General features: G+C 33.4%; 4 protein-coding genes across 7 annotated transcripts in view; 1 reads left to right on the top strand and 3 right to left on the bottom strand.

The window, feature by feature from the left end:
* LOC132708407 (paired amphipathic helix protein Sin3b) overlaps window positions 1-6508 on the bottom strand; it is a 38747-nt gene extending 32239 nt beyond the window's left edge. Inside the window, exons 1-2 of one of the 3 annotated variants that reach the window (XM_060680725.1) lie at window positions 6231-6508; window positions 799-1823 (exon numbers count right to left, since the gene is read on the bottom strand). In XM_060680725.1, the coding sequence (XP_060536708.1) occupies window positions 799-1803 (1005 nt within the window). In that variant the 5' untranslated portion in view covers window positions 1804-1823; window positions 6231-6508. Of the gene's footprint in view, window positions 1-798; window positions 1824-4661; window positions 4999-5269; window positions 5408-6230 lie in introns of those variants that run through there. The other 2 variants (XM_060680726.1, XM_060680727.1) reach the window with 2 other exon arrangements.
* A 173-nt stretch (window positions 6509-6681) lies between these two features.
* Window positions 6682-7764, top strand: LOC132708409 (protein seele). The gene is made up of 3 exons (XM_060680731.1): window positions 6682-7080; window positions 7135-7460; window positions 7524-7764. The coding sequence occupies exons 1-3, from the start codon at window positions 6972-6974 to the stop codon at window positions 7662-7664; spliced, it is 576 nt and encodes a 191-aa protein (XP_060536714.1). The 5' UTR covers window positions 6682-6971; the 3' UTR covers window positions 7665-7764.
* Window positions 7765-9494: 1730 nt separating this feature from the next.
* LOC132701257 (STE20-related kinase adapter protein alpha) lies at window positions 9495-11247 on the bottom strand. Its single transcript, XM_060669048.1, has 7 exons — window positions 11018-11247; window positions 10819-10966; window positions 10649-10733; window positions 10345-10526; window positions 10092-10274; window positions 9826-10041; window positions 9495-9771 (listed from the first exon to the last, which is right to left on the bottom strand). Exons 1-7 carry the CDS (start codon window positions 11186-11188, stop codon window positions 9701-9703), a joined length of 1056 nt encoding a protein of 351 aa, XP_060525031.1. The 5' UTR covers window positions 11189-11247; the 3' UTR covers window positions 9495-9700.
* Window positions 11248-11393: 146 nt separating this feature from the next.
* On the bottom strand, window positions 11394-17057 carry LOC132702757 (proton-coupled zinc antiporter SLC30A2-like). Of its 2 annotated transcripts, XM_060671507.1 has the most exons (8): window positions 16894-17057; window positions 16492-16801; window positions 16225-16347; window positions 15982-16166; window positions 15534-15665; window positions 14400-14565; window positions 14081-14321; window positions 11394-12033 (listed from the first exon to the last, which is right to left on the bottom strand). In XM_060671507.1, the coding sequence occupies exons 2-8, from the start codon at window positions 16729-16731 to the stop codon at window positions 11894-11896; spliced, it is 1227 nt and encodes a 408-aa protein (XP_060527490.1). In that variant the 5' UTR covers window positions 16732-16801; window positions 16894-17057; the 3' UTR covers window positions 11394-11893. The 2 variants fall into 2 exon arrangements, with proteins under 2 accessions (XP_060527490.1, XP_060527498.1); XM_060671515.1 differs by lacking the exon at window positions 15534-15665.
* Window positions 17058-24234: the final 7177 nt, after the last annotated feature.

Below are 24234 nucleotides of genomic sequence, written 5' to 3'. Positions count from 1 at the left end.
TGCGATAGTAAATAAAGTGGCACATTTTTTGTTATTTCTGGTATTTCGAGATGTTTTTCGAAGAAAAAATGCCAAAAGCTTTTGCAATTTTGCACTGGGCACCGCTTTGATAACATGGAAACGACATTAAAAGCTTACCTTTATTTTATAATAATAATTTATATTATTTTACAATAATTATTTATTTAATGGTTTATATAATACAATATTATATTCATTTCATATTCATTATATTCATTTTTTTAAGTAAAAATTTAGAAATCAATTTACCAGCTAAGATTGCGAGCTTGGTGCAATAATAATTTAAGTAGCTCAATTGTTGTTATTTCTGTTATTTAGGAGAGTTTGGTATAGATGTTTTTTGTGTAAAAATAATAAATAAAATATAAAATTTCCAAAGCTAAATTTAGAAATCAATTTACCGACTCAGATTGTCTGCGACCTATGTGCAATAATAATTTAAGTAGGTCACTTTTTGTTATTTCTGGGATTTATGGAAGTCTTGGATAGATTTTTTGCGTAAAAATAAAAAAAATACCCAATTTCTAAAGCTAAAGTCAGAAATCAATGTAGCAGCTTAGAAGTAGCTCAATTTTTGGTTATTTCTAGTATTTTGGGGAGTTTCATATAGATGTTTTTTGTGTAAAAATAAAAAAGCTAAATTTAGTAATCAATTTAGAGAAGCTTAGATTGTCCGCGACCTGGGTGTAATAATACTTTTGGTAATTTCAGTCGTTTAGGGAAGTTTTGTATGCAATTTTTTTTGCGCATAAATAAATAAATATGGCAAACGCTTACCTTTATTTTGTTGACGTAATTAATGGCGTGGTTAAACTCGACGGGCTGATTCTGGGGTGTGTCGGTATGGCCTTGGAGGGCGTGATTTACGGCCGCCTGCGCGGCGGTCAGGGACAGATTGTAATTGGGGGCGGGCAATCCGAAACCGGACGAGTGCTGGACGACCTGGGGCGCCGCCGGGACGATCTGGGGCGTCGCGGGCGCGACGTGCTGCTGTTGCTGCGTCAGCGGCATCGGTTGGGGCGGTGTCGGTTGACCGACCGGCTGACCGGGGGCGGACATATTGATCCTCCCGGTGCCGCTCAATATCATCGCCGATTTTTGCGGATCCGACGACACCGTGCCCGTCGGGCTGGGCATACTGACCGACACCGAGAACGCGTAACCGCCCTGGTCGCTTTTCTGCACCTCGATCTTGTAGCCGGGCGGCAGGAACGTGTTGAAACCGACGATCAGATCGGGGAACCCTTTGAACAGGTTCGACACCCGTTGAATGACGCCCGGCGTGTCGATACTCTGACTCTTGAACTCTTTCATGATGTCCAGGAAGTCGTTGTACACTTGGGGCTTCGAACCGAACTTGAACTTGACGAGATCGAGGTAGGAGAGGGCGTCCTCGACCTTCAACCTCTGGAAACTGCTCGGCGACTGCTGCTGCTGCTGCTGCTGCGGCGACTCCTGCAGGTTGGCGCTCGGAGGTGAAGCCCCGATGCTGCGCATCGCGTTGTGACTATTCGCCGAGAGCGGCATCGACTGCGGTTTCGCGGAATGCGGGGCCGCGGCCACCGGCATAGCACTGTAACTGACCGGCGCTGCCGTCGTATAAAGTCCCGACTGCATGCCTTCACTTAACACTTTGACCGTTCCACCCGCACCGCCTCCGCCGTTGCCGGGAAAGCCCAACGACGGTGCCGCGTTCGGAAGAGACTGCCGGAACAATCCGCCCGGCAACGGGGACCCGCCGCTTCCTTCTTTAGTGGTCTCGTCCACCCTCAAGCGTTTCATCTCAAATCACATTAATTCTACTGCAAGAAGAAGAAACAAAAAGACACGAATCAGTCGTGGACGTTGACGAAACGAACCGAAGGTAATGCCAGGTCCGAACCAAACAAACAAAACAATATGTCTTCCTATATATACCGGGTGACACAAGAAAGTGGGTACACTATAACTTTTAAAGGGCTTGAGATAGCGATTTGAAATTTTGAAGGCTTAATATAAGCTGAATGTCCAATTTTTTGACAATATGCAGTCAATTTTCAAAATCCGTAAAAAAATAAGTCCACAGGAAGGAAAAAACAAGTCGACATGATTGAAAAAAAAATCTGATAGTTGTACATATTGAATTTTAATTGTTTTTTAATATTAATTTATTTGTTTCTTGACAATGCCACCTAAGTAAGATTTTGTTTTTATAAAAATGTATTCACTTATCTGTTTTTTGTCTTTCCTACGAGCTTATTGTTTAACGGATTTTGAAAATTTTGGTATCAAAATGTTGCAAAAAAAGTACCGGTTTTTAAAAGTTTTAGTCCCCACTAAAAAAAAAAACTACGTTATCTACGTTATGTGCCATTAGACAAGTAAAGAAAAGTTTCATTTACAATTTATCTCATGATCAGGTATTTATGATGATCACAGCCCCCGAGACAGAATTTTCAAAAATTAAATAATAATTAAAAAAAAAAAGAAAAAAATCATTCTATCCTATGTAGAATGATATCCTGAATCGAAAAATCCAAAAAAGTTGCAAACCGGAAGTGCAACCACTGACTACATATTGTCAAAAAATTGGACATTCAGCATATATTAACCCTTCCAAATTTCAAATCTTTCAAGTCGCTATCTCAAGGCATTTAAAAGTTATAGAGTGTTCCCACTTTCTTGTGTCACCAAGGCTCTTCAATTATCCAGTAGCGTGTTTTGAAAATTATATTATTCAAAAACGAACTACATCCTACTAAAGAATTGTGTATTTGCATAATAGGGAATATACAAAAAATAATTTAATAACAATTCATAATTTTAATATGTTTTCAATTTCGAATATTAATATGAACTTACCCATAACTAGTAAAATAACTTGCATGAGACTGAACAAATGTACCTACAAATTTATCGAATTCATTGTTACATATTTTTTCAATGTATTATCAAATTGCTGAAATAAATATTATTATTATTTTGTTTTATTATTTGCAAATCTTCTGGATTTATCTTGCATCAGTTATTGACTACAGAGTAAATTGCCAGCCAGTTGCAGGCAAGTTCTGAAGAAGTTAACAGGATACATGTAACATCCCAAATATTTTAATCATAATAATAATAATAATAAGATATATACCAAAACATTAATATACTGTTATTCAACTTTTTTATAATACGGCAAACATAATGCCACTAAAAAAATCTTGTAACCCAATTAAATGTCATTAGCACCTCCAATAGTGAACGATAGAATTAAAATTACTACTTAACTAACCAAGATTGTCTTAATTTCCAGTTGATACAAACAATATAATACTTGAACCAACAAGATAAAATCATCAATTTAATGAATTATTAAAAAAATCTATTTAAAAAATACATTAATTGCTTTTTTATACCTATTATTTTATTCATTTTTTTAATATACTCACTGATAAATACTTAAAACGAGAATCTATGAAATCGTGCATAAGTTTACGTGGTTTTTTAGTTATCCTAAATTTATTTTTTTTTTTTTAATTTAAAGGATTTGTATCTTCAGGCAACGAGAATTCATATTTGTTGAGTTTGTTCCTTGTATATATGTTCCTATATCTATTTTTGTGTTGACGCATTAACAGCTTTTGGCAGAATATTTGATTATATTGTATTTAGATGGTATGTAATTTGTTATGGAAATTCTAATAGCTAATGTAAATAGTTATGTGCTATAAAAATCAATTATATTAACATTCTAGAAGTTTCTTTTGCTTTATTTAAAAATACAGAGATTTTTGCAAGTTCAGGTTTCTCTCTTTTGTCTGAATATTTTACAAGTTGTGGACGGTGTGTGCTGACAAAAGTAGGAGTCAAGGAATCATTAAAAAATCACAAAAATTGTATTCCGTTGTGTTGTATTAGTTAGTACTAGTCATCCATTATTATAGACCCAAAAAAAAACTACAAAAATCGTTACAAGAAAGTCGATATATTGAATAAGATTTATTGAGCATTGAATATAAACTCAGTGGCTGCAAAGCAAATAAAGAACTGCCAATTTTTTTTTAAGAAACTTCCACAGGCTTCTGTAATATTTTATATAAAACTTCTGGATTCCTCCTGCGTCGGTTTTTTTGACTCGAACTTGCTAACTTTCGCCAATCCAAAAGTAACAGAAACAAAAACTAGAAACAGCCAATGCACGTATAAAAAAGAAACAATAAGAAAATGACTAAAAATTCACTTCAAAATGATTGGATGTCTTGCTTGGTCTGGAGCCGGCATATTTAGATGTCGGCTTCGGACGGATCTACACAAAAGTGACGCCATTCCTGTCCAAAGAGAATTTATGCAATTAAATAGAAAACTATATGAAATTAATCGACGCCCACCGGGAAATAGAATTTGACAATTTTTTTTGCAATACAGGTGAGAAGCGGTGAATTAGAAAAAAAAGCGGCAACGCTTAGTTACCAATTGCTTTGCATTTTTTTCCTGCTTAGCCAATAACCTTATTCTAAAAAAAATCTATTTGCTCTTATAAATATTCAATTTAGGTAAGAACTAAATTAAAACTAAAATTCTGGTATATTGCCGATGTAAACAGAGATTCGCGTTTATTAAACATGTTATTGTTGCCAGCGTAACCATTTCCGAAGAACTTGACACAAACTCACCTTAATTTTCTTATTACGACCTTCATAGTTCCGAACAATATTCTAATAACCATCTTTAATACACCACACGGTCGCGGAAAACGCCAAGTTCAGCTGATCAAACGTCACGCCCATTTATTTATTTTCTAACATAAACACGACCGGTAGCTGCGAGTGTGAAGACATGCCTCGAATAAAGGCACAGGTCGATTTCTGCCTACTTTGACCGACGAATTACGCACAACACCACATCGAAAACAACGAGGACGTTTAACGCACCGAAAAATGGAAAAATGTACACCCCGTGCGAGCCTTTGAAAATTTCCAGATCCCACTCGTGTTAACTTACGCAATACTACGTTATGGGGCTTATTTATTTATAAATTACACCAAGCCAAACTCTGGGCGTGCGCGCGCAACCTCCATGCTATTGGCATAAACAACAAAAATATTTCGGATTGCGCAACAAAAAAATGCACCATTTTCATCGTGGAAAACTGAGCGTTGTCGTCAACGTTGAAAGCATGCCGGTGCTAGGAATTAAAAAACCGAAAAAATCGTGTGGTCCGTAACCGAAAACGACTCGAAAATCGGGTTATTAAAACGTGCAAAACTTTTAGGAAACTTACGTTCGCGCTACTTTTAGGTCCCAGTCAAATGATAAGTCCATTTAGACAACTGCCTGTAAATACAACTAGCACTCCCAAGCGATACGTCACAATTTAACTTCATTTCGCGAGATGACCAAGTTAAAACGGTTGGTATAATCCCACTGGCTTGCTTTTCGTTTTATTTTCGTGTGCATATCCATGTAACGTACAACTGGCAACACAGCACACTTCCAATAACAAAGCGATGATGCCAGCTTACGTAGAAAAGGACGACGATACGATTTCGTGCAGCGTGGGTTTTGTGATCGAGGAGGAACTGGCAACGTAAAAAAGATAAATTCGCTCCCGCGAGCTGTGGAACGAGCTCTTCATTGGGCCTCGCTGCAATCGATAGGAGAGTGGAAGGGTAGGGAACCGGACGTACAAAGCGCGATTGCCACAGCCCCAACCTAAACACAAAGTTGTTACAGAAGGAAATTTGTATGTAACAACTGGTCTTTGTCATTAAACCGACAAACGAAACCCGAGAAATTTTCCGATTTTAGCACGGCCACATAGCATTAGCACTCGCTGCAGGTATATCGTGACGTATATCCATATTTTAGCGGCAGACGCAAAAAAGATTATTTTATCTGTTATAACACGCTTTACGCGGTTGCCAGGTCAAGTGCCGCAACATCGCGAACAACAAACACGAACTATATTTGGAATAAAAATATGATTAAGTTAAAAAACCTAACTTGTCGGGTATTTACAACTGATTTAGCGAATCTTGTGGCGGTTTAACAAAATTTGTGACCTTATATTAACCCAACTTCTGAGATGTAAAAAATTTATTAGGTTAAATAATGGACTTAAAAATAGAGAAATAGGAAGATGATGTAAATTAAACAGCAAAAAACTACCGTTTCCCATATTGGGCAACATAGAGCCGAAAAAAATTGATGGGTATTACAAGTAGAAAAAATATGTCACTTACCTTAACGAAGCCTCTTTCTCAAACAAAATCGAAAAAAACACCTTGTACACTGACACAATTTTCTCCTTCGACGGCAATACAGAATATTTTGAGAAAAACTGCGTTTTTTCAGGCGAATTCATCAATGAAAAACTTTGACACATTCTGTCGGCAACCTCCCACAACGGTGTCCGATTGGCGACTGGCAGCTTGTGAGAATCTTGGACCTTGGAAGCTTGTTTAGACGAGATTGTTTCCGAACGACCCGTTCATGATAATAAGCGCCAGTTTCAAAAAATTATTAAGACAAAATTGTCCATGAATTGGAAAGAAAACCTTTGTAATATCCGTGATGTCTGCAAATTAGTGTTTTTTTTTCGTATATTTCCAATTACGGAACGCAGACGCCTCATTTACCGCCATAATCAAATGTTCCGTAGATGTACGTTCCATGCATGACGTCGTAAATTTCTTTAAATAGGTTATTATTTGGGACCCGGTTTTAAAAAGCTAATGAAAACGAAAAACTGTTAAACCTAGGTTTAAAATGATACCATACAAGTAGCGCTGCCATTATAAAGTTGTGAATTTTATGGTTATATTTTAATGTATTTTGATATTTTTTCACTGATAAAAAACAACCAATCAAATCAAACTTACGTGTCAAGCATGTGCCATCGAAATTTATTTAAATGGAAGTAAAAAGCGCTTTTAAGTTGTTTTTATTTCTATAGCTCCTGTATTTATTTTCAACAAGATAGTATGGAGAAGCTCTTGGTGCTTGTAGGCATTTTAGTATTCCTTTCCTGGGGAAATAGCCAGACGGTTGTTAACGATGCTAAACTGGACAATAAGGAGCTCAAATGCTTAGGTAATTTTTGCAGTTGGTGAGAATATGGACAAGCAAAAATGTTTATTGTTATAGTGTGCCAAGCGAGCCTAAAAGAATTAACGCAGGAAGTTAAAAAACACGATCAATCGAGAACTGTTAAAATAGGAGGACACCGTTTGGACGCTGATGGGAACTATGATGCCCCAAAGACCATACCAGCTGCCAAATCTGAGCTGTTCCTTTCAGACACAATCGATGCGGTGTGCAACAGAATGGACGATTATGTTAGAGCTTTGTGGAAATCCAATGGAACTTTGACGCTTATCAATATGATAACATCAACTGGCGGGCTAAATCCTCTCATGGGTGAGGTTGATTTCGTTCAGGACGATGATTTGAATAAAAGCCTTAAATATTATGTAAGAATATACTTTTTTATTTTTAAGGCTTTGTGGTTAGTTGTTTGATTGTTTTTATTCTAGTGTGAGGGAATAATGGAAGAATTTGAGGAGGACATTATAAAATACTTTCAAAATGAGGTCGAAGATGTTGCCCAAAAATTTTGTGTGCAAGAATCGGGGCTGTGTCCCAAAAAAAATAAACCTGCCAAAAGTGAATTGTGATCCACAGTATTGTTCAATAAGTTGGGAATTTTAAATTATTATAAATGCATATGTTATGTTAATAAATATATTTTATACACCAATATTGCATTTATTATAAGTTTAAACACAAAATTCTAGTTGCGGGTATTTATTTCTTGCCATTTCAAAAATTTTGGTGACTTTTGGAAGCGAACTAGAGGGGCTTTCAAGGTATCTAGCATCTTGTTTTGAAAAAAAAACTTCCAAAATTGGAGTTCAGGAATTTCATACTTCTTGTTTTTTAATTAATTACTATAAATCTCAAGAGGTTGGTGTATAATGAAGAATAGTAACCTTTTAACTAGGGATTGCTCAAACAAAGATAGGGATAGGAGTCAATTGTAGGTGATTTTTATATTTACACTTACTGTTGGGACAAAACTCTAGGGAACGAATGTATTTTTGGTGAGTGTCTAGTAACTTGATTATAGTTTTCAGGAATTTTATACAACTTTTAAGTTATATTTTTTTATATTAAATAACATTTGCCCCCATTGTGTTGTTATAAATCTTATCAGGACGGTTTTATAAAAAAAAACTGAACTGGATTTTATAGATATACAAATTTTAATTTATACTTTTTGTGTCTTATAATAAATAACGACATTTGCACCCAGTGTTGTTATAAGTCTTATCTGGACGGCGTTATATTATACATACAATTTTTAATTTATACTTTTTGTTTTTTAATAAATATGGATATTTGCACAGAGTGTGTTGTTATAAATCTCATCAGGGCGGCTCGATTTGGAAAAAAAATCGAAATCGGATTTTATACAACTTTAATTTTATATGTTTGGTGTTTGGTAATAAATAATAACATTTGCACCCATTGTGTTGTTATAAATCTCATCAGGTGTGATTTGAAAAAAGAAAATTCTTAAATTGAACTTCAGGCATTTTATACAACTTTTTATTTGATATTTTTTGTGTTTGATAATAAATAATAACATTTGCACCCATTGTGTTGTTATAAATCTGGCCAGGATGGTGTCACATGAAAAAAGAAAATTCCTAAACTGGATTTCAGGGATTTTATACAACTTTTATTTTATATTTTGTGTGTTTGATAATACATAAATAATAACATTGGTACCAATTGTGTTGTTATAAATCTGATCCGGACGGTGTGATTTGAAAAAAAAAAATTCCTAAATTGAATTTCAGGGATTTTATACAACTTTTATATTTTTTGTTTGATAATAAATAATAACATTGGCACCGATTGTGTTGTTATAAATCTGATGAGGACGGTATGATTTGGAAAAAGAAAATTCTTAAATTGAATTTCAGGGATTTTATACAACTTTTATTTTATATTTTTTGTTTGATAATAAATAATAACATTGGCACCGATTGTGTTGTTCTAAATCTGATCAGGACGGTGTGATTTGAAAAAAGAAAATTCTTAAATTGAATTTCAGGGATTTTATACAACTTTTATTTTATATTTTTTGTTTGATAATAAATAATAACATTGGCACCGATTGTGTTGTTATAAATCTGATCAGGACGGTGTGATTTGAAAAAAGAAAATTCTTAAATTGAATTTCAGGTATTTTGTAAAAATTTTATTTTATATTTTTTGTGTTTGATAATAAATATTATTTGCACCCATCATGTTGTTATAAATCTGATTAGGACGGTGAAGAAAATTCCTAAATTGGATTTCAGGGATTTTATACAACTTTTATTTTATATTTTTGTGTGTGATAATAAATAATAACATTTGCACCCATAGTGTTGTTATAAACCTGATCAGGACGGTGTGATTTGAAAAAAGGAAATTCCTAAATTAAATTTCAGGGATTTTACACAACTTTTATTTAATATTTTTTGTTTGACAATAAATAATAACATTTGCACCCATCGCGAAATCTAATCAGGATGGTGCGATTGGACAAAAAAAATTCCTAAACTGGATTTCAGGGATTTTATACAACTTTTATTTTATATATTTTGTGATTTTTTATAAATAAGGATATTTGCACCCACTGCCAGAGCGGAACATATTTTCATTCGAAATCCCACTCGCAGGAATAAATTTCTAATTGAGAAAAATCAGTGTCTAGATCTTCGACATCGTCTGAAACAAATTTCCAAATTTAATAGAACCTTTTGAATGAATTCCATAAATTACCTGAGTTGAACGCCACTTTATCACTCAGGGGCAGAGCTGGTTTTAACAGGTCTCTAAGAGGGAGAGATTTTTTGATCGTTTTAAAGATAGGATGGCTCAGCAACTGAGAAGCGGAAGGTCGTTCAAATGGGTCTCGATTTAAACACAAAGCTGCCATCTCGTGCAAATCATCGCTAAATCTCCTATTGACGATTTTTGGACTTATATCGCAGTCACCTAGGAGAAATTTAGTATCGGTGTAATTTTAATAAGGATTGGGTACTGACCTCCGCTACAATCTCCGTTTTCATCTCTGGGCACTGTGGAACAATCTAGTAATTGAGGAGTGCAACCTCGAACCTTTTCAGTCAGCATTAGAGTTTTTGGCATTCCTGCAAAGGGTTCACACCCATTTGCCAGTTCACATATCACCATGCCGACACTATAAAGATCTGACTTTTCATTGTAACCTAAAACAATTATTTTATGCTCTACGGTTGCACCCAATTGGAAAAATTTCTCTTCTCCTGACATACTAACCCACTAAATTTTGTTCTAAAAGTTCAGGACTCAACCAATTGAGATTTTTCTCTGTATTTGATGGAAAAGAATGAATCGTTTTCTGCCACCTGCCGTTGTTAATTAAAGGGCATGAATATCGTAGACCCGCCAAACAGGCTTTGCCTGAAGATGAAACTAAAATGTGACTAGCTCTAATTGCTCTAAAAATAATGATGGCATATGTATTATTTTTTTTACATTCACAAAAAATAAGCAAGCCAAAACAACAAATTCGAACCAACCAAAATGCGAATTAATTCATCTCTCAGAATCAGGAACTTACCTATGTATAAAACCTTTCCTGTGAAGATAGTTTAGTGCATCTAATAGGTCTCTAAGTATTGTGATTATAGCTTGTTCCGGTAAACCTTAAGATAAAACACTTTAGTTAATATAAATTTGCAGTAGCCGTACAGTAATACAACTATTGTTCAAACATGAATGATAGCTCACCTTCGTTAAAGTGTTGGTTAATTAAATCTCGACAAGATCCATAGGAGAATAATGGGCTTACAATACACAAATCTTGACCGCTGATGAAAGAAATGTGATAAGTTATAATATTCTGATGCTGAAGCTGCTTAGTTAAAACAATCTCAACCTGTCATTAAAACAAATGTTAAAGGTAATAACACATTTAAAACATACTGACTTCGACCAAACTGGCGTCGCATTTAATTTTATCCATATTTATTTTTTTAACGGCAACCATTTGCCCCGTGGGAAGGTGTTTTGCTAGATGGACTGCGGCCCTGCCATCGAAACATTGTCCAAGGATTGTAATGATTTTGTACTCACTTAGGTTTGCGTTATATTGTACCATGTTTTAACTACCTTTGGCCAAAAAATGTAAATATAATTAATAAATGTTAGGTTAAACAGTAAAACTTACCCACAAAACACTGGTAAAAGTGCCTTATGCTATGGTATGTACGAACTTGTCTATTTCGCTTTTACGTCTCGTACACTTTATGACGTCAATGTCCGACCATTTTATCTGCACAATATTTCAGGAAAAATAAAACAACTTTCAGAAGAGTGATTTAATTATATCAACAAATAGGTTATTTCTATGTTTTTTTTTCTATAAATTATAAAATACTGATGCATCATATAATATCAATAAAGCTACAATCTATATAACTATATTGTCCGTTTCGTTTTAATAACACTTATTCTGGAAACCCTGTATACAAATACTATTTAACATGTATGAAAGCGCGCGTAGAAAAAAACCAATAACAACGAACTCTCAATTTTCTAAAGGGCGAAAAAATATTATCAGCCCTTTCTTAAGGAAACAAGTAAAGGAATAAATAAGTACAGTGAAAAATGGAATTAATAAAGTAGGAAATTAAAAAATACTTGCAATATATTTTAACATCATTTTTGGTTACCTAGGGAGCTTCAATGTAATGTTATATTTCAAGTAGTAATAATAAAAGAGCAAGGTTGTAAATTAACCTCATCAAAATTAAATTCATTGACTTGAGATCATTAACGCACTTTTATTTAAGGAAAAACGGTTTTAGACTCGACATAGGCCACAACTATTTATTGTTACCGGATTGTACATTTCCACTTGGATGGTGCAGTTAAATATGGGTATCTGGCTTTTTATTGACATTGTTGCTTGTTCTGTTATTAAACTTTTATCACAGTGACTATCTGAAAAGACAAGACAAAATTGGATGAAGATAACAATAAAAGAGAAAATGCGATCTTAAACGTCAAATAAAAGTCTACCCCACCATTTTTTATCACTATATTATATTGTTAGATTTAAAAATATTATGTTGGTGGGACTGACCACAGAATGTTACGACCGTATTTATTCATTGCTTAAAAAGTTCCTGTTATGTTATGTATGTTAAATAACAGAAATGCGATCCGTGATCATTTAAGCGATCCGCCGACGGCCCCTATAATAAACTCTTATTTTGCAGGGAAAATAATGATAGGCTTATTGACACAGTAGAACAGTAAATAAATTCAAATTCAAAAACAATTCAAATTCAAAAATGTCCTGAATAAGTACTCTGTTCGATGTAAGAGACGTCTCGTTTCAGTTTTTATTGACTTAAATGTAACAGCTTATTCTATAGTGAAAAATAAATCTTGTTTAACAATTTGTCGGGCGATGCATATTTCATATTAAGTGTTCAGGTTAAAACCTCGAAATGCTTTGATATTAATAAAATTTGGTATACAGGATGATCCGAAATTATAATGGTGAAACTTTAGGCCCATATTCGGTAGATAAAAATAAGTAAAAAAGTTCTTAATACTTAATTTCGGAGATACAGGTGTCGAAATATTACGAAAAAATTTGTTTTTGTGTTATAATAACTATAATAAAATTAATTATTGTTAAGTTACTATTATAATTTTCGATGCGAACAAATTTTTTTTCTCGAAAACTGTTCGTTTGGGTGCAAAAAAAATTTGATCGGGATATCTCAATTTATTCACAACATTGTGGATAAACCATTGGCACACCATTTTTTTTTAACATTTAATTAGTAAGTTAGGTCAGTGGGAATAATTTTAGGATTTTTAATTAAATTCTGATATTAAATTTCTAAAAGAGTAAAGTAGTAGGGTAGCCAATTATTCACTAATACCAATATAACAAAGTTAAGTCGTTTTAAAATTTAAAAAGAACAAAATGTGATATAAAATAAATACCCAAAATTTTACGTGAAAACGACCAACAAACAAAAACCCGAATTGTGTCATATAATATAAACATTTTTTTAAATCTATTATTCATATGATTATCGTATTCAGATAGTCAACATTGCTAGATTTCAAAATATTATTTTGGTAGGACTGACTAAACAGTTTTGCGACCGTCCTTTTTCTTTGCTAATGAAATTGCGATTATGTGATGGGGATGTCCGTCTGGCTGGGCTCTCATTATTATGATCTGGGGTCGAATAGATGGACCGGAAAGTTTAAAAGTTTGGTCGTTTAAAAATGTTATATAAAACAAATACAAAATTTTATGCGAAAAAGACCAACGATGAGTCAAGTTGTGTCTCGGAAAACAAAATTTTTTTTGTTAAATCCATTATTACAATTATTAATAAATACTTGTCACAGTTAATTTTTTTTTAGTTTGTTGACAATTGAGTTCTTTAATTTATTAAATTTCGTACAAAAATAAATTAGAGAATAATCAAGTTAATTACAAAATCGCCAACTGCACAAGGTATAAACTGCACTATATAAAAACGTTTACGGATACTATTCTGCCCTCCTTTTTAAAAATGAAAATCCTTTAGTTTTTGGGAAAAGTTTATGTGTTCGATGAAGTATCCTACTGACTGCGCCAGTCACGATTCTCAAAGGACTAAACTTTTTGATTTGATTTTACAAACAGAGCTACAAGCTCTTCATTAAAAATAAAATAGAATAAAAATTACAATAGATGATTTACTATTAATTACTGACTACTACTACCTGCTAAGTTTAAACGATTTTTTTCGCAATATTCCAAAATGAAGTACTATTAACTTATGCTCATCTGCTGAATACACTGTTAAAGTTCCTCCATTAATAATTCTGAGTATATTGAGCACATTATTTCTGTGAAAAAATAGAACTTGAAGGAAAAATGTCTCTAATATTTATCAAAAACCTTTCAACCCATCTCAACCGCAATATTTATCATTATAAATTAAATAACTTTTTTTAAAACTAAAATACTCACCGACAGCTAAATGGACAGAAACGATGTTCCGTCCAGGCGCCAATGACCATATGTACAAGTCATGGACGTGTTTAACGTTTGGTAATTTCTTTAGTTCCAATAAAATTCGATCACGATTAATCGGACTACCCTCCATAAGAATCCATATAGAATCCTTACCTACTTTGGCCGTTGTAAATATTACTATCACAGAAAATATTAATGTGCATATTGGATCTGCGGCTTGAGCCTGAGGAAATATCTGAAAATCATTTTTTAGTTTATTATGGTTACCATTCACGTACAGAAATGGGGAATATCATTTAACCCATTAACTCACTTTTATTATTGCAGCGGCTAGCAGCACGCCTACACTTTGCAACAGGTCACCCAACACGTGAGCTGCTGCAGCCCTAATATTAATGTTTCCTGAACTCTGCGGAACTACAGAGGAAATTGTGCCATGACTGTGCCCGTGACACATTCCATGGAGAATCGCTCCCATGCTAAAGATAAATAATTTTAACACTGACAACTTGATTATACATATATATTTTATATATGTTTCTTTAAGTCTTATCAGATTTTAGAGAATTTGCAAAATATAAAAAAGGACTACAGAGGAAATTGTGCCCCGACTGTGTCCATGACACATTCCATGAAGAATCACTCCCATGCTAAAGATAAATAATTTTAATTTAAAGATAATAATTTTATATATATTAATTTAAGTCTTATCAGATTTTAGAGAATTTGCAAAACATAAAAAGGGCCTACAGTGTGCCACGACTGTGTCCATGACACATTCCATGGAGAATCGCTCCCTTGCTAAAGATAAATAATTTTAATTTAAAGATAATAATTTTATATATGTTAATTTAAGTCTTATCAGATTTTAGAGAATTTCAAAACATAAAAAGGGACTACAGCGTGCCACGACTGTGTCCATGACACATTCCATGGAGAATCGCTCCCATGCTAAAGATAAATAATTTTAACACTGACAACTTGATTATACATATATATTTTATATATGTTTCTTTAAGTCTTATCAGATTTTAGAGAATTTACAAAACATAAAAAAGAACTACAGAGGAGATTGTGCCACGACTGTTTCCATGACACAGTCCATGGAGAATCGCTTCGACGCTAAAGACAAATAATTTTAAGACTGATAACTTGATAATAAATATGTATTTTATATATGTTACTTTAAGTCTTATCAGATTTTAGAGAATTTGCAAAACATTAAAAAGACTACAGACGAAATTGTGCCACTCTAAAGATAAATAATTTTAATACTGACAACTTGATATCACATTTTAGAGAGTTTACAAACAATAAAAAATGATTGTAGTAAGTAAGTAAATATTACAAAAAACAGTAAGTTTTAAAAAAAAATAAAAAATAGAATTTAATTTGTAAAATAATTGCCAAGCAACTTACAAAATAAAACATATATAATTACACTTACACCATATTTACAATTAGCCCCAGAGTTGCAACTAAAATCATGGTATCTGCTTGAATATCATATTCTTCCTTGTAAAGCCTTCTAAGGGCTAATACAAGAAAAACTGCAGCCAGCAGCCATATTGTCATAGTACTAAAAAAAAATATTATTTTAAAATTATAAAACCACCCAATTACTATTTCAATTTTTGGCATTTTTAATATTTAATATTCTCCAGGATTTCCTATATTAGCTAATAACATTAATTAGACTCAAATATTACATTTATCTGATCACCTTAATCCATCAGTATTTGACATACATATTAATAAAATATCTCTATTTGTGTTGGTCTTAGCCAAATTCCAATTTCAATCAAGATAAAAAGGAATAATCTCCAAGCCAGAGATAATTTTCACAAAAAAAAATTTCATTAAATTTAGAAGCAAAATAATAATGTACAACAAACCTCAGAAAAGCACCTACTACTTCAGCCCTGTGATATCCAAAAGTCATGTGTGGGGTTCGAGACTTTTTCCCCATAGAAATGGCCAATATAGAAATAAGAAATCCAATGAAATCTGAAAATAGATGTGCTGCATCTGTCATAACCGCTAAACTCTGAGCGAAATATCCTCCAATTAATTCGGTAATCTGAGAAAAAAAAATTGAAATGATGCGTTTACCTTTTAATGAAAATGATGTACTTTACCATAAATAAAAAGCAAAAAGCTGATGCAGCAACCAGTTTTCTCCATGCTTTAGGATCGTCATATGATGTGCTCAATGAATCATGGCAATGAAAATAAGAATCCTCATGTTCTTGCATGCCCTCCTAAAACAAGGTTCAGCCGTATATTTCTGTTTTCCTTTATTTACTGGATAGTTAAAAGCTAAAATTTCATTTAATCTGCAGCTATGTACCTAAGAAAATACAAAAATAATGTGCAAAAAATGTTTTTTTTTTGCTTCCACTTACATTTATGTTAATAAGCAGCGGGGAATCTTCTGAAATTTCTGATTGATCATCTTTGATTGCTTCATTTGTTAGGCTACAATATCTTGCAGTACTTTTTGTTGATACATTTCCATTGCCATTACCATGTATCCACATCTGCTTATGAGACACGCATTTTGAGCACCTATGCTTCATTACATTTTCATCATCTAACATGAAATGATCTTCATTTTCCGTTACATGAATGCATTGTTGGTCCATTCTAGTTGTATATAATATTTTTAGAACATTCTGTCCTCCCTTAATTTTGCATCAACTCGATGTTTTAAATCTAAAATAAACAGACTATATTACTGGGGGATGTCATGTAAATAAATTAAAAAACAATGCAAAATTAATATAGGTCACTCAATTTACACTTACTTAAAATCGCCGACATTACCGCATTAACTATGCTCTTCTCAGACAGTATCGTGCTCGTGCGACTCGGATATCGCAGCAATAATATTTTCGACACGTCTCTGAATTGCGGCGATAGCCCTTATCTTTCCTCTAACCCAACATTCCAAATTGTTTATTTTGTTGACGTCATAGGTTGATACGTGACGTAGTGATATGTTTCCCTTCAGAGAACCTGAAATCGTCAGTTTTGCCGGACTTTATGTTAGCGGATAACCCACAAACAAAACAAAATTTTATGACTAAGTTCATTTACAGAAAAGGAAATGTATTTCAAAGTAACAAAAATTAGTCATAACTGTGCAAGAATAATACAGAAATTGCAAATACATGCAAAAATTCATACAATTAATAGAAAGGATTTAATTCAGAGCTTCAAATGTTCACTATCCACAATTTTACTTATATAGCGACTCTTTTTAATTTTGCGCTTCATGGAAAGCTTAATTTCTTCCCATTATATTTCTTATGTTCGTCAGACCGCGGCAATTTTTACACGTTATACATAAAAGAAATAGAGAATTGATTGTTTTCTGTGGGACGCCATCTATGTATGGAACCACTTGATTGCACCAATAAATGGCAACATCTCTCGTCAAATCATGAAAGTTCAGGCATGCACCAATAGAGGGTGCGCGCGAGGCAATGCTAAAGTAGAATCTGGCTACCGAATTCGTAGGTTTTAAATTTATGAAATCTTAATATTCCAGTTTCAATTTATTGATACAAATGTAGCAGCAGTTGGAGTTGCAACCGGCATATTACAGCTGGAATTCGAAAAACGATTGGTTTTAAGTTCAAATTCTCTTCTTCTTAACTTGTTAACGACATAGTTCTGGTCAACTATACTGACTAGATTGACAAGCAAAGTGCTCTGGTTCAGTGACCCGACAAGAAATGATCTAACCCACAGCAACTGTCTTCTTGTTAATTCTTCCAAAGTACTTCAGAACACTGTGGATTATCCATGCTCGATCAAGTGGAAAATCGTCTACAGTCTACATCATTTTACAATTAATCACTAGCGTGAATTCAAACGCGTACAACATCGCGCACGTTAAAGTCACACGGCATAAATGCCGTATCTTTGTATAAACTTACCCTCGAGTGTCATAAATTAGTTGGGGAGTAAATTTCTCTGTCAAATTATGTAAATGCGACGGGCCGAGAGTTTCCACGCGCCCATGGGATTGTGCACTCAATCTCCGCATTGTTGTTCATCACAGATGTATAAATCCCAAAGCATAGCATATCGTGAAATCGTTTAATGTAATTTGCCGCGTTCGATTAGCACTTAAATTTGGCAACCTCGAAGCACAGTAAATAAGAACTAAAAGTTCAGACAACACCGTGTCTTTATCAAATGTAATATTTACAAACTACCTACTACCGAAAAATGACAATAAAACCTTAATTAATGTTGTTGTGAGAATTTAAGTTTAATAATGGATCTAATTGATCGTTAATATCCCATTTTGTTAATCTCCGTGGCTTCCAATAAGTTTAATTTTGTGCTTTTTGTGGCTGTATGTAAAATATCAAAATTGTCGTCAAAACTGTGTTTTTCTGTGTTTAAGGGTTTTATCGATAAATGAAAAACCGTTAAAAATCTCTTCATTCGGAAGCATTTATTGTTTCAGTTGAGTGAGTTTTGTTGTAGACAATGGACTCGAATGCAGGGTACGTGAAAAATAAGATTAAAAATGAAGTTAAAAAAACTACAAAAAGACGTATTATATATTATTAGTATTATAGTATTATTATTAGTAGTATTCTATATTATTATATTATATTATTTGTGATAGACAAACGTTTAAAAGGATTTTTAAAGCTAAGCATGACAAGATTATAAAAATAGGTAGTTTATATAAAAAAAAACATTTTTGGCAGTTTTCTTAATTTCATTTTCAATCTTATTTTTCGCGTACCCTGTATTAATACGTATCGAAATTTCTTGTGAAATTCGTTATTCTAGTCTTTTGGTTACAACAAAACTTACTCAAGTGAAACAATAAATTCTTCCGAATGAAGAAATTTGCTGATATTTTATGTCTTGCAAACGTCATTTTTCTCATAAAAAATTGAAAATGTCAAAACCGGTTAGACTTAGGTATAGGACATTATACAGAATTCAAAAATACAGTAATACAATACAATATACTTGCCCGCGACCAATGAAACACCATATACAAATTTTCAAATAAATTGAAGATTGTATATGCCTGATATGAAATATTTCCCTTTAAATATTTGTCAATCACAAATAATATGCTGTTGCCATATTAGTTGAGTCAGTGTGAGGTGGCTATGACGGCGTTTGAACAAAACAAGTGCTGTCAGTATGGTTTGCGCTTATGATGAAAGATTATGCATATTTGCCATGTGGTTTCCTATCGGAAAATGGTTAATGGTCCATAATTAGTTTTCGGCCAAGGTTAACGAACTTACAGCTAATTGAATTGCAACAAATACATTTGTTGCGAAAAGCGCCGCAGCAGTAGGGTTCAACGAATCGAAGCAATAAATAATAGTAGTGTCGGAACCGAAAATAACGCAAGTGTATGAACGATAAGAATGAGAAGTAGTAATTCATACGGGCAGAGTTGACAGAATGTTCGTGACAAATGGAGTTGCCGCCCCGGGAAGATATACTATCTATTATATGACAAAAACACATGTAATTCTTTACCTCTGGTCTTGGGGACACGCCTATCCGCTGCCCTCTGGTCTTGCGGTCTCATACACTCTCGCTATTTTTATTTATACTTGCGGAAGGAATTACCAGGGATCCGTTTAATCAAGCTATGGATTAAACGAGGTCATCTCACAGTACACGGCGATTAAATTATTTCAGTAATTGTTGACGGATTTTTCCATTTTTCCATGTTCAAATACTACAAGAAAATTTATAGGAGATAAAACTCAAAGTATTCGTTAATTTCTGATCAGACAGTTTAAATGCAAATGTGCTAGTTGTTTCGACCAAGCGTTGCGTTATACAACAATAAATAAAAATAAAATAAAAAATAGAAATAAATAAAAATGAGTATACTTGTATTTTTATAACCTCTCTTAGTTGAGTAGCTTTGCTAGATCTGGCCACACTCCTATCTTATACTGTTTCATTTCTTAATCTGTTAATATTATTTTTTGCTATTTTTCCATTTCCACAGGTAAGTACTTTGGACAAGGCTTTCAGCAAGTGCCCAAATAGTTTTGCGATGTTAAATCTGTTTTGTTTTCAGGAATTGACATTCAAGACAGTTTCGGTGGTAGTTGCAGAGTTAGGAGGCTCGGGTGTAGTTTTAGAGGTATTTCACCAGTTGCTCCCACAATTATTGGCACAATAACCACTCTTAGTTGGTTCCAGATTGTTTTCATGGTCAGCCGGCACAGCAATATCTAGCAGGTACCTAATTTTGTTGAGTTTATCTTGTACCACAATGTCTGGCCTATTGTGTTCCATGGTGTGATCTGTTAGTATGGTTCTGTTCCAGTATGTGGGTTTCAGTCAGTTTCAGTAATAGGTTCTAGTATGTAGGCATAGTAACTAGCGGTCTCTATCAAAACACCAATTTTTTGGGCTGGTGTATTACTTTAGGTATCGTGCCTTCTGAGGTATTCTGTTGTTTTCTAATTTGTTGTGGCACATTCTGCACTTGTCATCTTGTACGTCTATCTATTACCTGATCTTGAATGGAGCCTTCAGTTTCCGCCATCAGCCATTCTAACCAGGCGTTGGAGGCATTGGTGTCTCTTTGGTCGAGTTCAATTGTAGCGGGGTACCGTCCATGTAGTTCCTTTGATTTCCATGTCTGCATCTTATCTTCAACAGTGGTTATTTCTAGCAATGGTGGACATTTATCCGCCATATTAAGAGGTGTGGTGCGGTGGTACGTGGATGTTGTGCTTTTTTTATAAAAGAACCTTCTTAATTCGTCAACTCGTTCTTGGTGGGCATCTTTTAGGTCTAGTACACTTCTTCTTGCTTTCTTTCTTGGTAGATAGAATCTTTCTATGGAGCTTTTGGGGTGCCTGGCTCTATTTTTTGTGAATTGTACTCTAATATCACGGATCCTGCTTTGAATATCAGTGTCGGTGTTGATCGCTTTAATTTTGTTTGCAGCCGTGAGGTGCGTTTATTATTATTATTATTATTATTAATTTTATTATTATTATCGGTCTCAGTTTCTCTGCTTTGCAGATATTGGTAGAGAGGAGCTTCCTTCTTTCCTACTTCACCTAAACTCAAAAAATATTATAGCTTTTTGTGATGCATCGAGAATGTTATTCTACATGCCTAGTTTCTCCAGGTTTTTCTTGAAATTTTTTGTAACTATTCCCTCCGTTGACATAAACAATAGACGTTACTTCGTTAAGATGGCAGATTTGTTTTAGGTGGATAGCCAGGTCTTCATATATTCGAACTTTCTCAGCTTCCGTAGACCTCAGATTGACAATTTTTTATGAGCGATCGTTATATCTGTTAGTACAGGACGGCCCCAGTATAGCAGATGTGACCTATTTTCGAGAATTGATTTTGGTTCATATTTGTAAAATGCAGGCGTATCTTGGGACAAAAGTTTCCATTTCGAGCCCAGGTGATGATGTACTAGTTTTATAAATGATTTAAGATTATAAAAACGGAATGTTTCGATTTGGGGAAAAATATTTCCGAAAGTTTTTCTAATTTTTCAATTTTATATCAAACTGTATTAATAATTACTAAAATTGCTTAATGTAATTACTACTATAGTGTAATTTCAAATCACAGTATACACTTGATAACGGGTAGTGATACAAGTGTAAGTTAAAAATAAAGACAATGGAAGTTCGACATCCAAATCTCAACTTTCTGATTTGAATTGCTAAGTACATATGGCAATTCTATGTAATTCTGTGAACGAATAGATTAGTTTTATTCATAGATATCATTTGATTGGAATTTTCCGAGTTAATAAAATTGCAATAATCTCTAAGATGTTACGTTTAAAATAAGAACATTGAATCGAGTTTTCCGGATACCCTTACAAAGATTTTAACTGTCCAAATATCAGCTTTCTGATTTAAATTTGTAATAATCAATAGCCAACTCATTTTTATTTGTAATTGGACTTGTTACTTATCGTATATTTAAACAGGATGTTACGTTTAAAATAATAAAATTGAATCACGTTTCCTGTATACCCTTACAAAGATTTTAGTTGTCGACCACAGTGTAATTCCAAATATAAGCTTTCAGGCTCTAAATCAGAAAGCTGATATTTGGAATTAAACTACAGCTAAAATCTTTGTAAGGGTATCCAGAAAACTTGATTCGATTTTCTTATTTTAAACGTAACGTCCTATAGATTATTGGGTTTTTTAATGACTCGGGAAATTCTAAACAGGATATGTAATAAGTCCAATTACAAATAAAAATGACTTGGCTATTGATTGTTACCAATCTAAATCAGAAAGCTGAAATTTGGAATTACACTTTAGATGACAGTTAAAATCTTTATAAGGGTATACAGGAAACCTGATTTAGTTTTCTTATTTTAAACGTAACATATGATATGTAACAAGTCCAATTACAAATAAAAATGACTTGGCTATTGATTATCACCAATTTAAATCAGAAAGCTGAAACTTGGAATTACACTATAGTCGACAGCTAAAATCTTTGTAAAGGTATACAAGAAACTTGGAACTAACCTGGCTATTGATTATTACAAATTTGAATCAGAAATATTATATTTGGAATTAAATCAGAAAACTGAAACTTGAAATTACACTACAGTCGACAGCTAAAATCTTTGTAAAGGTATACAAGAAACTTGGTTCAATTTTCTTATTTTAAACGTAACATCCTATAGATTATTCCGTTTTTTCATAACTCGGAAAATTCTAAACGTATGATATGTAACAAGTTCAATTACAAATAAAAATGACTTGGATATTGATTATTACAAATCTGAATCAGAATTATTACATTTGGAATTACACTATAGTCGACAGTTAAAATCTTTGTAAGGATGTACAGGAAACTTGCTTCAATTTTCTTATTTTAAACATAACATCTTATAGATTATTGAGTTTTTTCATAAATCGTAAACATATGATATGTAACAAGTTGAATTACAAATAAAAATGACTTGGCTATTGATTATTACCAATCTAGATCAGAAAGTTGAAATTTGGAATTACACTTTAGATGACAGCTAAAATCTTTGTAAGGGTATACAGGAAACCTGATTCAGTTTTCTTATTTTAAACGGAAAAACGGAAAATTCCAAATATATGATATTTATAAAGTCCAATCGCAAATAGAAATGACTTGGCTGTTGATTATCTTCAATTACCTATATTTATTTGATTAAAACTAATCTATTCTTTCACAGAATTACATAGAATTTAAATCAGAAGGCTGAGATTTGGAATTACGCTATAGTCGTGATTACAATTCTGGACCAAGGGTATGATTACCTCCAGCTCAATTAATTGATATTTTTGCTTATCTTAGGATAAGATAACGAATTCTGAAGGAATCAAAATAAATAACATTTGCAAGAATATTAACAAATTTGGTTAGCAATTTTAGTAATTATTAATACAGTTTGATATAAAATTGAAAAATTGGAAAAACTTTCGGAAATATTTTTCCCCAAATGGAAACATCCCATTTTTATAACATCTAAACATGAAATATGTAGAATTTAACGAGTTATTGAAATACGCAATTACATATAGAGTTTTTTTTTTACAAATCTTCTGGATCCTTGCTGCGTCTGCTGCTTACGAATCAGACTGGATGCAGTTTCAGTTAACCTCTGAAGAAGCCAGCCGGATGATCCAGAAGACTTGTTTACCGGTTTAAATTGTTAATTATATGCGAAGAAGCGTTGTTTGTGGGGAAGTTATTTAAAATTAGCTATACGTCTGGTCCGTTCAAGGTGGCGTATATGTACGCAGCAACTATTAATCAAAATTATCGCCTGACCGTCCGGACGAAATCAAAGAGTATCCAAAATCGAATTCTTCGAACCCGCTAATAAAAATTCCGGTCGTACATCCTTTATATTTTTCGCCGTGACGCTTCGTCGTTCTGGGTAATACAATTTGCGAATCGCTTTCATAGCGATATTCCGCTTCTCACATAATTAAGCAGCTTTCGGGGGAGATTTTCAATGAAAATTCGTCGCGATTACGTATTCGCCGTACGTCACCGGGATCAGTTTATTCTATTTAAAATATCTGTTAATCAAATAAAAGCCATGAATAATCAATGAGAGGGACTTATCGCCGATCGCGGCGGCTTTGGAA

This window comes from Cylas formicarius, unplaced genomic scaffold (genome assembly GCF_029955315.1).
Source record: "Cylas formicarius isolate icCylForm1 unplaced genomic scaffold, icCylForm1.1 PGA_scaffold_10__41_contigs__length_53128322, whole genome shotgun sequence".
NCBI lineage: Eukaryota > Metazoa > Arthropoda > Insecta > Coleoptera > Brentidae > Cylas > Cylas formicarius.
Note: the sequence above shows the minus strand (reverse complement) of the source record. Positions and strands in the feature narration are given on the sequence as shown.

Bases quoted from the DNA above. Each gene is read 5' to 3' on its own strand.
- LOC132708409 (XM_060680731.1), top strand. From the start codon at position 6,972: ATGGAGAAGCTCTTGGTGCTTGTAGGCATTTTAGTATTCCTTTCCTGG. The intron at 7,081-7,134 runs GTAATTTTTGCA...TTATTGTTATAG, and splicing joins TAAGGAGCTCAAATGCTTAG to TGTGCCAAGCGAGCCTAAAA. The intron at 7,461-7,523 runs GTAAGAATATAC...TTTTTATTCTAG, and splicing joins ATAAAAGCCTTAAATATTAT to TGTGAGGGAATAATGGAAGA.
- LOC132701257 (XM_060669048.1), bottom strand. From the start codon at position 11,188: ATGGTACAATATAACGCAAACCTAAGTGAGTACAAAATCATTACAATC. The intron at 10,527-10,648 runs GTAAGTTCCTGA...CATTATTTTTAG, and splicing joins AGGAAAGGTTTTATACATAG to AGCAATTAGAGCTAGTCACA. The intron at 9,772-9,825 runs GTAATTTATGGA...AATTTGTTTCAG, and splicing joins TAAAGTGGCGTTCAACTCAG to ACGATGTCGAAGATCTAGAC.
- LOC132702757 (XM_060671507.1), bottom strand. From the start codon at position 16,731: ATGGACCAACAATGCATTCATGTAACGGAAAATGAAGATCATTTCATG. The intron at 15,666-15,981 runs GTTTGTTGTACA...ATTTTTTTTTAG, and splicing joins GTAGTAGGTGCTTTTCTGAG to TACTATGACAATATGGCTGC. The intron at 12,034-14,080 runs GTGAGTATTTTA...TTGTCTTTTCAG, and splicing joins TTCTGTCCATTTAGCTGTCG to ATAGTCACTGTGATAAAAGT.